Source organism: Vulpes vulpes, chromosome 12 (genome assembly GCF_048418805.1).
Source record: "Vulpes vulpes isolate BD-2025 chromosome 12, VulVul3, whole genome shotgun sequence".
Classification (NCBI taxonomy): domain Eukaryota; kingdom Metazoa; phylum Chordata; class Mammalia; order Carnivora; family Canidae; genus Vulpes; species Vulpes vulpes.
Genome location: NC_132791.1, coordinates 140911951 through 140926140, shown reverse-complemented (window position 1 = coordinate 140926140; position 14190 = coordinate 140911951). Strand labels below are relative to the sequence as shown.

General features: G+C 43.5%; 1 protein-coding gene across 2 annotated transcripts; it reads left to right on the top strand.

Moving 5' to 3' along the window:
* The first annotated feature begins 1461 nt into the window (after positions 1-1461).
* Positions 1462-4057, top strand: UBB (ubiquitin B). 2 transcript variants are annotated; one of them, XM_026005559.2, is made up of 2 exons: positions 1462-2224; positions 2968-4057. In XM_026005559.2, exon 2 carries the CDS (start codon positions 2974-2976, stop codon positions 3889-3891), a length of 918 nt encoding a protein of 305 aa, XP_025861344.2. In that variant the 5' UTR covers positions 1462-2224; positions 2968-2973; the 3' UTR covers positions 3892-4057. The 2 variants fall into 2 exon arrangements, with proteins under 2 accessions (XP_025861344.2, XP_025861345.2); XM_026005560.2 differs by having other exon boundaries at positions 1795-2274.
* The last annotated feature ends 10133 nt before the right edge of the window (positions 4058-14190 follow it).

Genomic DNA, 14190 nt, shown 5'->3' with positions numbered 1-14190 from the left:
GATGTCATTATTAAAATGTTCATTTATAAACAGATCATTAAAAAAAAATCACCTTGTTTTACAAGGACAGCACTTGACCTCCTTCTGAAAACATTTTGCTTTGTTGAAGTCACCAAATGTCCCACTTTGGGAAAACATTAAACCAGGAAGCCCTGTGACTAACTTGGTTCTGGCAATCGCTAGAACCCCAAGCGAAGTCATCCCATCCGTCAGGAGATCTCCATTCTAGATTATTCTCACAGCTCAACCTCTATGACTCAGGAGAAGCTGCTAGTTGGTGAAAACAAATTCCAACGCAGTTTAACAAAAATGAAATTTCATACTTTGGGGAAAAAAAACCATTTTATCAACGACCTCCAAGTCCAAAATTATTTAAAAAAAATTTTTTTTTATTTGGGAGAGAGAGCGAGCACGAGCAGGGGAGAGGCAGGAGAGTGAGAAAGCAGGCTCTCCGCTGAGCAGGGAGCCTAGATCCCAGGGCCTGGAGATCACAACTTGAGCCAAAGTCAGACGCTTAACCAACTGAGCCACCCAGGCGCCCCACAAATTATCTTAAGGAAACTTATTTTCCTCTGTTATGCAAGTAAGTGGATCTTACCAAGTTTTAGTTTAACTTAAGCTGTCGAGGGGTTAACTCATGAACATCTTTTTTGAATAGTATGCTTAGAAATGTATTTTAAGGACTAGCGACCTTTTTTCTAAGGGGCGTGCAGCTGATTTCTATTAACGTGCAAAACTTCACTCACTTGGGAAGGCTGGAATTACGCCACTAACAACCATCTGCGTGTTTATTTACATCCCCGGCTCCGTGACTCAGACACTGGAGTCCACGTGTCCCCGAGATTTCCACGCCCCTGTCTGACTCAGGGTGCTCGTGTAATCTCCTGGCGGGGCTTGGGGGCCACACCCGGGGGGGGTGGGGCGAGGGAAGTAAAGCGAGGGGACCAGCTAGAGGTCGGAGCTGGCCAACTCCACCTCCACCGTCGCTTGAGGAGCAAACACGTGAACAGGAGGAGTCCTGTTTTCCGCAATTCCTCGTCCCCCGGAGCTCGGGTTGTGGGCTTCCTGATCCGCATCTTTTTCCCTACCAGAGTCTGGTGAGACAGCAAGGAGGGCAAGAACACTGCAGGTTTCACCAGCGCCACACCTAAGCCGGCCACCGAGTCCCCGGGGGCCTGAGCCGAGCCTCCCAGGGCCTCTACTTGGGGGGAGGGGAGGAGGAGAGGGGAGGGGAGGAGGAGGAGGCGGGAGGGGGAGGCCGCCCCCTCCCCCCAACCACACACAAGGTCCCGCCACCAGAGTCTAGCCCTTGTGGGAATCCAGGACAAAAGCATTCCGACTCTTTAAAAAAAAAAAAAAAAAAAGCGTCATTAAAGCACCCTCACCCTGCTCTAACCAAGCGCAAAAATAAACCGAGCAGTGCGCGCTCGCGTCAAGATGGGGGGGGAGGGGAGCGGGTTCGTGCTTCCACGGCGACACTGGCAAAAACAGCGGCGGGCCACACCGTGAGCGCCTCCGAACCCGAACCGGGGCGACCTTCCCAAGAAAGTCGCCGCGGACGAAGCTTTTTCCTTACCCAAAGCTAGAAAAACCCAAGACTTAAGGACGGGAGTGGGGGTGTTGGACTTTGGAGGCGGGAGCAATGTAGCCCTCCTCCATCTCCGGCCGGAAGTACCCCATTCTCGCCAAGGCACGCCTCTGTGGCGCACGCGCAGAGTTACTTAGCAACGTCGGCGCTCACCCACCCTAGCTGGAAGCCCAGCAACAACCGAGCCGCCGCGTTTCCCACCAATCAGCGCCGGCCTCGCCTTCCCACGCCTCACCAATCAGCGCCGGCGCCGCAAGGAAGTTTCGAGAGCTTTCGAGGAAGGTCCCCTTAACTCAAATCCATCCGCCTAATCATTTCCCTACTTTTTCCTAAGGGAGGAGAAGAGTCGCCTGGAAGTGAGGGGAGCTGATTTTTTAGAGTCCTTCCTTTGGCTCTGAGGAACTTGGGGCTCGGCTGGGAGGGCAGAACTGGGCCGCGGGAGGTGGGGCCGAGCGAACTATTTTCGGCAGCGTACGGACACTGCGGCTACGTCGGCAGTGATGAGTGACGCAACAGACGCTGCATAAATTTCAGCTCCGCGGAGCCGCGAGCGTTCAGAGGCGGCTGGCATTGTTAGGTGGTGGTGTGGGGGTGACTGGACGTGATTGACTTCGGTGTCCTTGCGTTCGTTAGCAGGTACTCGCCGGCGGCTTCGGAGTCTTGGGAGAAGTGCGGAGGCTTTCTAAGTGAGACCAGGCTGAGGGGTTTGGGGGTCGGCGGAGCTGGGGGTGCTCAGGGAAGGGGGTTGGGGGAGGGGAGGGCGAGGTGACGCGGCGCCACGGCGCCCGGCCTTTCCGGAAGAGTGGGCCTTGTTTACGTGAAGGGAGCGGGGGCGGTTGGCGCGCGCGCCGACACTGACTAACCGACTCTTAACCGATGGAGCTTCCATCGCGTCTGCTTCAGAGGGGGAAGGCGGAAAAGAGGTAGTCTAGGGGGATTTTTTAAAATTGTCTGAATTTTGAATCCCAACTCAGTGAAAACTGCCTCACTTGCATTTAAACAATATTTGTCGAGTTTCGTGGGTTTTTTTTTTTTTTTTTTTTAATCTGACGTATTTTGCTTAGGTTTTGGGAACATTTCGGGATGGCGGGAGGGAGTGGTGGGGGTGGGCTGGAAGACGATTTAGTGAAGAGTCTGGAATAGTTAAGGCTCTCGATACTAATCTTTGAAAGTTTTTTTTTTTTTTTTTTTAGTTTTCCATCTTTGGTAAATTGAAGCCCTGACTAAATTTTTATATTTAGTGGTTAACTTACGATCACTAGAGGGGGGGGCCGTGAGAGATGTTGATGAAGTTAATTGTTCATTTTGAAGAATTGAATGTATGTGAAGGTCACCAAGATCCTGAATTGGTATACTAACGATTTCCTTTTAAACTGTAGGTCAAAATGCAGATCTTCGTGAAAACTCTGACCGGCAAGACCATCACCCTGGAGGTGGAGCCCAGTGACACCATCGAAAACGTGAAGGCCAAGATCCAGGATAAAGAGGGCATCCCCCCTGACCAGCAGAGGCTCATCTTTGCAGGCAAGCAGCTGGAAGATGGTCGCACTCTTTCTGATTATAACATCCAGAAAGAGTCAACCCTGCACCTGGTCCTGCGCCTGAGGGGTGGTATGCAGATCTTCGTGAAGACCCTGACCGGCAAGACCATCACCCTGGAGGTGGAGCCCAGTGACACCATCGAAAACGTGAAGGCCAAGATCCAGGATAAAGAGGGCATCCCTCCTGACCAGCAGAGGCTCATCTTTGCAGGCAAGCAGCTGGAAGATGGTCGCACTCTTTCTGATTACAACATCCAGAAAGAGTCAACCCTGCACCTGGTCCTGCGCCTGAGGGGTGGTATGCAGATCTTCGTGAAGACCCTGACCGGCAAGACCATCACCCTGGAGGTGGAGCCCAGTGACACCATCGAAAACGTGAAGGCCAAGATCCAGGATAAAGAGGGCATCCCTCCTGACCAGCAGAGGCTCATCTTTGCAGGCAAGCAGCTGGAAGATGGTCGCACTCTTTCTGATTACAACATCCAGAAAGAGTCAACCCTGCACCTGGTCCTGCGCCTGAGGGGTGGTATGCAGATCTTCGTGAAGACCCTGACCGGCAAGACCATCACCCTGGAGGTGGAGCCCAGTGACACCATCGAAAACGTGAAGGCCAAGATCCAGGATAAAGAGGGCATCCCCCCTGACCAGCAGAGGCTCATCTTTGCAGGCAAGCAGCTGGAAGATGGCCGCACTCTTTCCGATTACAACATCCAGAAAGAGTCAACTCTCCACCTGGTTCTCCGTCTGAGGGGTGGCTGTTAATTCTTCAATCTTGAATTCTTAGTGCCCAGTGATGGCATTGCTCTGCACTCTAGCCATTTGCCCCAATTTAAGTTTAGAAATTACCAGTTTCAGTAAGAGCTGAATCACTGGTTTTCTCAATAGCTGTTCAAAATGTTAATAAAAGTTTTGTTGCATGGTAGCATAATTGTGGTCTGTCGTGAAATTATGTAATGGTGTGGGGCTCCTAGCTGATTAAAACTGTTCAAGGAAGGGACTTAGCATTCAGAATATCCGTTTCATCGACAGTAAGCCATTTTGTTTAAGAAAAAGGTGTGAGTTGTGGGAGATTTATCCTTCGGTCAAGGTCATTTACAAGTTAATGGTTCTGGTGTAATGGGAAACCATTTCTGAGGTATTACCCAGTTAAAAATTGAATATGAACGCTTAGGGAAAGCCAACATGCCTACTTTCCTCTGCCCAATGGGTGTAAACTAAGCTAATCAAGTAGAACTGAAATTTTGGTTGGGGCTGCTGGGTTGTGATTAACTGATTTACTTGATAATTAGTGCATTGCACTCCAGTTTTAACCATTAGTTGTGAAACCACAATTTTGTCTTGAGTACATGAGCTAATGTACTAACCAAGAATCCAAAGGAGTCCTAGTTAACAGGTTTGAAAGAACTCAAAAATTTTAAAAGCATCCTGATCCAAGGCAACTTAATAACTTTGGTGTTAGGCAGCAAATGAAGATGGTTTCTAACAATTTTTTAAGTAATGTCTGCCCAGTGTGGGGCTTGAACTCAAGGTTGTTGAGATCTACCAACTAAGAATGATAAAATTGCAACAAATGAGATTTTACTTTGAGGCTTGATAAACCTTGAGCTAGATGCAAGCAATTCGAACATGTCTACCAATAAACACTAAATAAATAAAGGTGTGGTTTCCAGTAGAAAAAATTTAAAGAAGAAATAAATATTTGGGTCTCCTTAACAATGCCTTAAGTGCTCTATATCTTTTTCCCTTTGCTTGTAGTGTAACCAGTATAAATAGCAAATGTGGTTTTCAACTTGGGACATAATTGAGAGTTGCAGAGAGTACAATGTAAGGAGAGAAGTTGGAAGCCTTTTGGTTTTCCCAGGTTTACTCTGTATAGGAAAATAATTTCTGACACAAAAACTAAAAATCTTGAGTGTTGCTGTTAGATTAAGATCTTAAATCAGGGACACCTGGGTGGCACGGAGCATGATCCTGGGGTCCCGGGATTGAGTTCCGCGTTGGGCTTCTTGCATGGAGCCTGCTTCTCCCTCTGCCTGTGTCTCTCATGAATAAATCTTTAAAAATTAAAAAAAAAAAAAAATTTAAGTCTTAAATCAGAAGTGTGTCTTGAGCTGAGCATTGCCTAGAAATGGGTCTAATAGTTTAGATAAAGCTGGCAGTGGCTTGCATAATTTTGGGAACTGTGCCTCAGTATGGTTTCTGCCCTAGAAATCTACTTAAATTTGAATATAAAATACTAAATTGGGAGTACTAAAGTCAGTTTCTTTTTACCACTTAACATGGCTATTTTCAGTGAATTAATGCTTGAGCTTTGAGTGCAAATTAGAATGCTTGGGCCAGAAAGGACAAAAACAGCTATTAAACCTTTAGAGGTGGTAGTGAAAAAATCAAGGTTTAGGGGAACACCGTACCCTATTAAGTGGGAAGGATTTCACCATTGGAAGTGACATTCTTTCCGGTCCCAACGTTTTACAGTTGACTGGCTTAAGGCCTATTTCTAGTTCAGGGCAAGCCAGGGACTCAAATCCAAGTGCCCTGCCAAGTATGACAGATACCTCATGAAATTCATCGTGTTTTATTAGGTATTTTCCTTTTTGGCATGTTCTCAAGCTAGTGCTTTTAAACAGGCTTTACTGAATTTTCAACAGAGTAGGAACAGGCCTTTTACCTGTAGAACTGGGTTTCAAAGAAAAATTTGTTCTTTCCCACACTTTGCTTTACATTTAAAGCGTTGAAAACCTTGAGAATAAAAGTATTTCACTGAATAAAAACCAAGTGGTGGTTTGGGCAATGGGACTTGAACAGTTGTACTATTTTTCCCAAATCTTTATTATCTTGGCAGGCTTATAGCTTTATGTAGTCTGAAACTCAAAAGATTTCAGTTTATACCGGTTCTCTCAATCTCTTCTGTGGAGTTCCCTACATATTCATGGATTTTAGCAAATTCTCTGCACAGAACTTGAAAATTGACCAAGGGAAATGCTTTCTGAATGTGTTGGGTCTTCACAACCTGTGCTACCAGTTGAGTTTGGGAAATGGGTATCATTCGTGGCCTCAAACCTTGCACTACACTGAATGAAATTGAGGCCAGTTGTAATTTGTGGTTCGTGTTTACTTCTCTTGACTATTGGTAAAGTATCAGCAGTACCGTGGGGAAATGTGACTGAGAGTTTTGCTCTTGGGATGTCCCAGAAAGGGATGGTGATAAAGATTTGCTTATGTATCTGAATCCAGAATCACTCATTTTTATCCCTTATTCAACTTAATGTTCTTCGTTCACTTAGAGTTAGTTCCTGTCCAGGAACTCCTAACTAGCAGTTAGCTAGTTCTCAATTGCAGTGTTAGTCCAGATGCCAAAGAGCCCATGGGAAGGAAGAGACATATGCTGCTACAGCCTGTGGTGCAAGAACCCCCCCCACACACACACACACAAACCTGCCCTTTAAGGAAATGTTTCCCAATAAAAGAAGGGTTTCTGTTAATAACTTTCTATTTCTTGTGATCTTCACTGAAAGAGTGTTCATCATACCTGTGTGCAAAGATGTGCTAAAAGAGGGGGCCCCCTGGGTGGTTTAGTTGAGTGTGTGACTCAGAGTTGTTTGAGCCTCCTCCTGTTGGGTGTAGAGATTACCTAAATCTTTAAAAACAACAAAAGTGCTGAAAACATGCTTGATATACTGAAGGAAGTAGGGTCCAGGTGCTAGTCTGTGTCCTGATGTCACTCCAAGATAGTTTTTGCCAGTTCTCGGTGAAATGAAAAAGGACAACAGCACAGTTAATTTTACATAATTTATGCCTTCCGTAAAAATGTTGCCTGCAGCCCTGAAGAAAAGACTATTTGAGTTCAAATCACTACACCACCTGCTGGCTTGTAAACTTGGGCAACTAATTTATCCTGTCAGTACATCAGATTCCTCATCTAAAAATAGTGTTAATTACACCTATCTCCGAATAAGAGGATTATATGTTAAAGTGCTTAAAACAATGCAAAAACTTGCTTGTTGTTTATACTGCTATTTATTGCAATAGCAAAATTGGAAATGACCTATAATTGCCCGTGAAAGGAGAGTCGTCACGTTATAATACAATAAAGAATATGGGAGGTAGAAACTGACATGAAATAACATTAAAGTAAGTGAGGGGATCCCTGGGTGGCTCAGCGGTTTAGCACCTGCCTTCTGCCCAGGGTCTGACCCTGGGGACCTGAGATTGAGTACCTCATTGCGCTCCCTGCATGGAACCTGCTTCTTCCTCTGCCTGTGTCTGTGCCTCTCTCTCTGTGTCTCATGAATAAATAAAATCTTCTAAAAAATTAAACATTAAGTGAAAAATGCTCTAGAGCATGAAGCGAATGGGTGTGTAAGCATGTAGGAAGGTTTAACATTGGTTGCTTCAGGAGAGTAGGGAATGTATTTTTAATTCCTTTCTAGATATTTTCAAATCTGCCACCCGTCAGCTTTCAGGAAGACAAGCCATTTACAACATAACAGCATTTTTCACAAGCAGCCCCTGTTCAAGAGCCAGTGATGTAATTCTGAAGTCAAACTGTGCTCCCGAATTGGATAGAGTCACAAGTGTCTTTCATTCTCTGTGGATCACCCAGGACCTCTGGAAACTACATCTCATGAGACTTCTTGAACCTCAACACACTTTATTTTAGTTCTACTCTGCTCATTCCTCAAAGAATCTGTCAGGGCAAGCCATGACTCCCCTTTATTCAGGCCTAACCAACTCTGAATGGAAGCTTTCAGACAAATGTAGATTTTGGGGAAAGGATCTTGCACTTTGTGCAACCATATTAACAGAAAAATAAGTGCTAAGATTGCTTCCTTTTCCATACTTTCTTGATCCCATCGCTATCCTTATCCTTTGTTTTGGGAGTGGGGGAGATCCTCAGAAATAGAGTGGTAAAGCTTACTCTCCAGCTTGCAGGTCTCACCCAACCCCTATAATTTATTCCAGCATCTACTCTTCTGACCACCTGACACCTACCAGGACTCCTCTTGAGGAATGTTGGTACCTTCAGAAAACTCTGGTTTCCATGTTTCTCAAACTTTGTCCTCCAAACTCCAACCACTATAAAAAGGATGCTGTGGTCACAAGAGCTCAGTGGCAGGTTTGTTATCTCCCTCCTGGAGACTTAAAATGTGCAGTACCATATTAAAGCCTCCATGGAGTTCTGCTTTGAAGAACTGGTTTAATGCTTTTAACGCAGTGTTTTCCAATTTCACTTTCCTTTTTGATCAATTAATATCCTCCCACTTTGAGAAATACTATTCAATCTATGACCTCTCCCCTGCCTCCCTAACTAGCACTGCTGATTGTGATTGGTCCCAGTATTAATTTTTTACTCCAATCACAGTGATTATAACCCAGTTGGAAAGATTCAATAAAAAACGTATATAGAATGAAACATGAAAGTCCTATTCCAGTGTCGCTCCCCAGAACTTAGTCTTCCATACTTACCTTTCTCTTTGCTATTTGATAAGTTTGGTGTGTCTACCACGAGATTATTTTCAATGTGCTTACATATGTATTATATGAAAATGGTTTTTAAATTATACATAAATGCAATCATACAGACATATTGCTTGGAGACACTTCCATGCCAGTACATGTAGGTCCACTTCAATCTTTCTGAAATACTGCAATATATTTCATCGTGCAGATACATACTGTATTTTACCCATTTCCTTACTGATTAATACTAGGTTGTTTTTATTTTTTTTTACTATTAATGCTGCAATGAACATCCTTGTTAATGCCTTTTATCATATATGTACAAATGTTTCTTCAGGATATACCTAGTGGTAGGTAGTGGAAGTGAAATTGTATCAAAGAATATGTCTTTTTTAAAAAAAGATTTTATTTATTCATGAGAGACACAGAAAAGAGAGAGGGAGAGACATAGGCAGAGGGAGAAGCAGACTCCCTGTAGGGAACCTGATACAGGACTTGATCCCAGGACCTCAGGATCACGACCTGAGCCAAAGGCATATGCTCAACCACTGAGCCACCCAGGCACCCCAAGAATATGGCATTTTATTTTATGACAGAGAGGGAAGCAGAGACACAGGCAGAGGGAGAAGCAGGCTCCCTGTGGGAGAACCTGATGTAGGACTGGATCCTAGAACCCCAGGATCACAATCTGAGCCAAAGTCAGACACTCAACCACTGAGTCACCCAGGTGCCCCAAGAATATGGCATTTTAAAACTCATGATTACTACAAAATTGCCCTTCAAAAAGATCCTACCACACACAACGGAATATTATTCATCCTTAAAAAGAGGAAATTCTGACACATGCTATGGTGTGGATAAAACTTGGAGATATAATGCTAAGGGAAATAAATCATTCACAAAAGGGCAACTATTGTATGATTCCCTACATATATGAAGTACCTAAAGTCATCAAATTCATAGAGTAGAATGGTGGTTACCAGGGGCTTAGAGGAAGGGAAAGAAGAATTAGTTGTTAGTGGGTATGAAGTTTCATTTTGGGAAGATGAAAAAGTTCTACAGATGATAATAGTGTTGGTTGCACAACAATGTGAATGCCACTGATCTGTACACGTCAAAGAGTTAAAATGGTAAATATTTTGTTATTTTTTTACCACCATAAAAAGCTATACCAATATAAATTTCCACCAAATCTGCATAGGAGTACTAGTCCTCCATTTCTTTGTTAATATGCATTATGAATCATTCCAATTTTGGATACTTTGAAGGGTGAAAAATGACACTTTATTGTTTTAATTTGCATGTCTCTTATTAAAATTGTGAGATTACAGTAGATTACAGTTACACTGGAGCAGATGGTCCTCCTTCTGATATACAGATACAAGATAAATAGTAGCCTAATGCTACATCACAATATCTATGCCATTGACCTCTTTTTGTCTCATCACACAGGCATTTTACCACCTCACATCCTCACAAGAAGAAGGGTGGGTACAGTACAATATGATGTTGCAAGAGGGAGAGACACCACATTCACATAATTTTTATTACAGTATGTTATAATTGTCTTATAATCTCTTACTGTGCTTAATTTATGAGTTAAACTTTATCATAGGTATGTACATTTAGGAAAAAACACAGTGTGTATACAGGGTTCAGTATTACCTGCAGTCTCAGACATCCACTGGGGGTCTTGGAATGTATTCCCCACAGATAAGGGGGAGACTACTGTAGACACCTTTATGTTTTTCTGACATTAATTTTTATTGTGAATTACCTATTCACATCTTTGCCCATTCTTTTTTTTTTTTTTTAAGATTTTCTTTATGTATTCATGAGAGACACACAGAAAGAGGCAGAAATATAGGTAGAGGGAGAAGCAGTCTCCCTGCACAACGCCAGATGCAGGACTCCACTGGGGACCCTGGGATCATGCCCTGAGCCTAAGACAGATGCTCAACCACTGAGCCACCCAGGTGCCCCTTTTTGCCTATTATTAATTTGTAGGACCTCTTTATATATTCTAAAAAAAGTAATAATTTAACTCTTATAATCGTGGTAAATAGGGACTTTCAGACTTATTTCACTTGCTTATGATTTCTTGTAAAAACAGAAGTTTTGGGTTTTTAAGCTCTTTTTTTAAGTTAAATTTTATTCAGTTAACATGCAGTGCAATATTCGTTTCTGGAGTAGAATTTGCTGATTCATCATACAACACCCAGTGCTCATCACAAAAAGTGCCTCCCTTAAAACTCTTCACTCATCTATTCCAACCCCCCACTATTCTTTTTTTTTTAAAAAAAAGAAATCTCTATGTGTGCAACTCTGAGATCCAGTCACATGCTCCTCAGACCCACCCAGCCAGGCACCCCCAGAAGTTTTGAATTTGAAAAAGAATCTGGTGAGACACCTGGATGGCACAGTCAGTTGAGGATCCCACTCCTGAATTTGGCTCAGGTCATGATATCAAGTCCCTCCTCAGAAAACACAGACGTGTCCAACAAGCACATGAGAAAATGCTCCGCATCACTGGCCATCAGGGAGATACAAATCCAAACCAAAATTAGATACCACCTCACACCAGTGAGGATGGGGAAAATTAACAAGACAGGAAACAACAAATGTTGGAGAGGATGTGGAGAAAGGGGGGCCCTCTTGCACTGTTGGTGGGAATGTGAACTGGTGCAGCCACTCTGGAAAACTGTGTGGAGGTTCCTCAAAGAGTTAAAAATAGACCTGCCCTACGACCCAGCAATTGCACTGCTGGGGATTTACCCCAAAGATACAGATGCAGTGAAACCCCGGGACACCTGCACCCCGATGTTTATAGCAGCAATGTCCACAATAGCCAAACTGTGGAAGGAGCCTCGGTGTCCATCGAAAGATGAATGGATAAAGAAGATGTGGTTTATGTATACAATGGAATATTACTCAGCCATTAGAAACGACAAATACCCACCATTTGCTTCGATGTGGAGGGACCTGGAGGGTATTAGGCTGAGTGAAATAAGTCAATCGGAGAAGGACAAACATTATATGGTCTCATTCATTTGGGGAATATAAAAAATAGTGAAAGGGAATAAAGGGGAAAGGAGAAAAAATGAGTGGGAAATATCAGAAAGAGAGACAGAACACGAGAGACTCCTAACTCTGGGAAACGAACAAGAGGTGGTAGAAAGGGAAGTGGGAGGAGGGTAGGGGTGACTGGGTGACGGGCACTGAGGGGGGGACTTGGCGGGATGAGCACTAGGTGTTATGCTATATGTTGGCAAATTGAACTCCAATAAAAAAAAAAAAGTCCCTCCTCAGGCTCCAGGCTCAGCAGGAAGTCTGCTCCAGATTCTCTCTAGCTCCTTTTGCCCCTTCCCCCGTACTCTCTCTCTCAAATAATACATACTTACATAAATCTTTTTTAAAAAGGCAAAAGAACCGGGCAATCTTTTTCTTTATGACTTCTGGACCAAAAAAAGAAAAAAAAAGTGAATGTGTAACGCTTTTAATAACTATTTATAATACATTTTTTTTTAAGTGATCACATAATGTTTCTCCCCATTCTGGGATAAGAGTGTTTCAGGAAAAGGAAATCGCCACACTCAGGATTTCCAGATCATAGTAGCATTTTGGATCCCAGGGATCAATAAACTAGTGACAGACTCTTTAGAGCCACTGAGTATCCACTGATTAATACCTCTCATGTCAATAGTGACTTTGACATTTTTTTAAAAGATTCTATTTATTTTTTTGAGAGAGAGAGTAGGGAGGGGAACAGAGGAAGAAGGACAAGCAGACTCCATGCTGACCACAGAGCCTGACGAGATGGCCCCTGCTGTATTGTTAATACTCACAATACACTGAAAGCAAACTAAATGTGCATAGAGGTGAGTAAAGATGGGGTGCCTGGGTGGCTCAGTCAGTTAAGCCTCTGCCTTCTGTTCAGGTCATGATCCCCGGTCCTAAGATGAAGCCCCAGTCAGGCTTCCTGCTCAGTAGGGAGTGTCCTCCTCTCTCTCTCTCCCTCTTGCCCCTCCCCATTGCTCATTCTCTCTCTCTCTCTCTCAAATAAATAAATAAATAAATAAATAAAATATTTAAAAGTGAGTAAATGTGAGTAAAAAGTGAGTAAATGTGTTCCTACTTATCTGAACAAGGAGATATTTATAGTTTAATGATTTTGTATACACATAATATAATTCTGGAAGGATATATAAGATGTGGCTAAGGATGGTTGGTTCCAATAAGGGAATTGGAAAGGGATACATCCTTTTCACTATGGAATATCTTTTGGTGCTTTGTTTTTTTTTTTAAGATTTTATTTATTTATTCATGAGAGATACACAGAGAGAGAGAGACAGAGACAGACAGAGAGAGAGAGAGAGAGAGAGAGAGAGAGGCAGAGACACAGGCAGAGGGGAAGCAGGCTCCATGCAGGAAGCCCACTGCAGGACTCGATTTCGGGACTCTAGGATCACGCCCTGGGTGGAAGGCAGGCACCAAATCGCTGAGCCACCCAGGGATCCCAAGGAATATCTTTTGAACTGCTTAAATTTTCACCATGGGCAGATGTTATCTATTCAAATAAATAAATAAAAGTTCATATTTATTTGATGAGTGAGATTTAGCTCCTTTTATACTTTCTGTGAACTCTGTTCATATCTGCAAGTTTTAAGAAAGATTTCTTTATTTGAGAGAGAAAGAGAGCAAGCAAGTGTGTGTGAGGGGGGTGGTCAAAAGGAGAAGGACAGAGAATCTCCAGCAGACTCCCTGCTGAGTGAGGAGCCCAATGCAGGGCTCAATCCCACGACCCCAAGATCATACCTGAGCCAAAATCAAAAGTTGGATGCTCAACCAACTGAGCCACCCAGGCATCCCTCATATCCTCAGGGGTTTTTTTTGTTTTGTTTTGTTTTTCTGCCTTTTTAAATGTTTTATTTATTTATTTGACAGAGAGAGCACAAGCAGTGGGAGTGGCAGGCAGAGGGAGATGGAGAAACAGGCTCCCCGTAGAGCAGGGACCCCAATGTAGGGCTCGATCCCAGGACCCTGGGATCATGTCCCAAGCCAAAGGCAGACCCCCCGCAACCGACTGAGCCATCAAAGCACCCCATATCCTCAGTTTTTAAAAATTCTGTTCTGGGGCACCTGGATAGTTCAGCGGTTGAGCATCAGCCTTCGGCTCAGGTCATGATCCCGGGGTCCTGGGATCAAGTCCCACATCAAGTTCCCCACAGGGAGCCTGCTTCTCCTTCTGCCTGTGTCTCTGCCTCTCTCTGTATGTCTCTCATGAATAAATAAAATCTTAAAAAAAAATCTGTTCTGCTGTCTTATTGGTTTGTAAAAGCTCATGTATGTTAAGAATATTTCATTGGTGGTGCAGATATTGCAATTTTGTTTAGCAATAGAATTTTAGAATTTCAAGAACTTCCTCATAATTATGAGGCATTTAAGGCAGTTTGCCAGGATCCTAAAAATACAATCCCACATTTTTTACATGGTTTTCTATTCATTCCAACAGATATTTGTAGAATTAGGTTGTTTTTAAAAATATTTTATTTATTTGGGATCCCTGGGTGGCGCAGCGGTTTAGCGCCTGCCTTTGGCCCA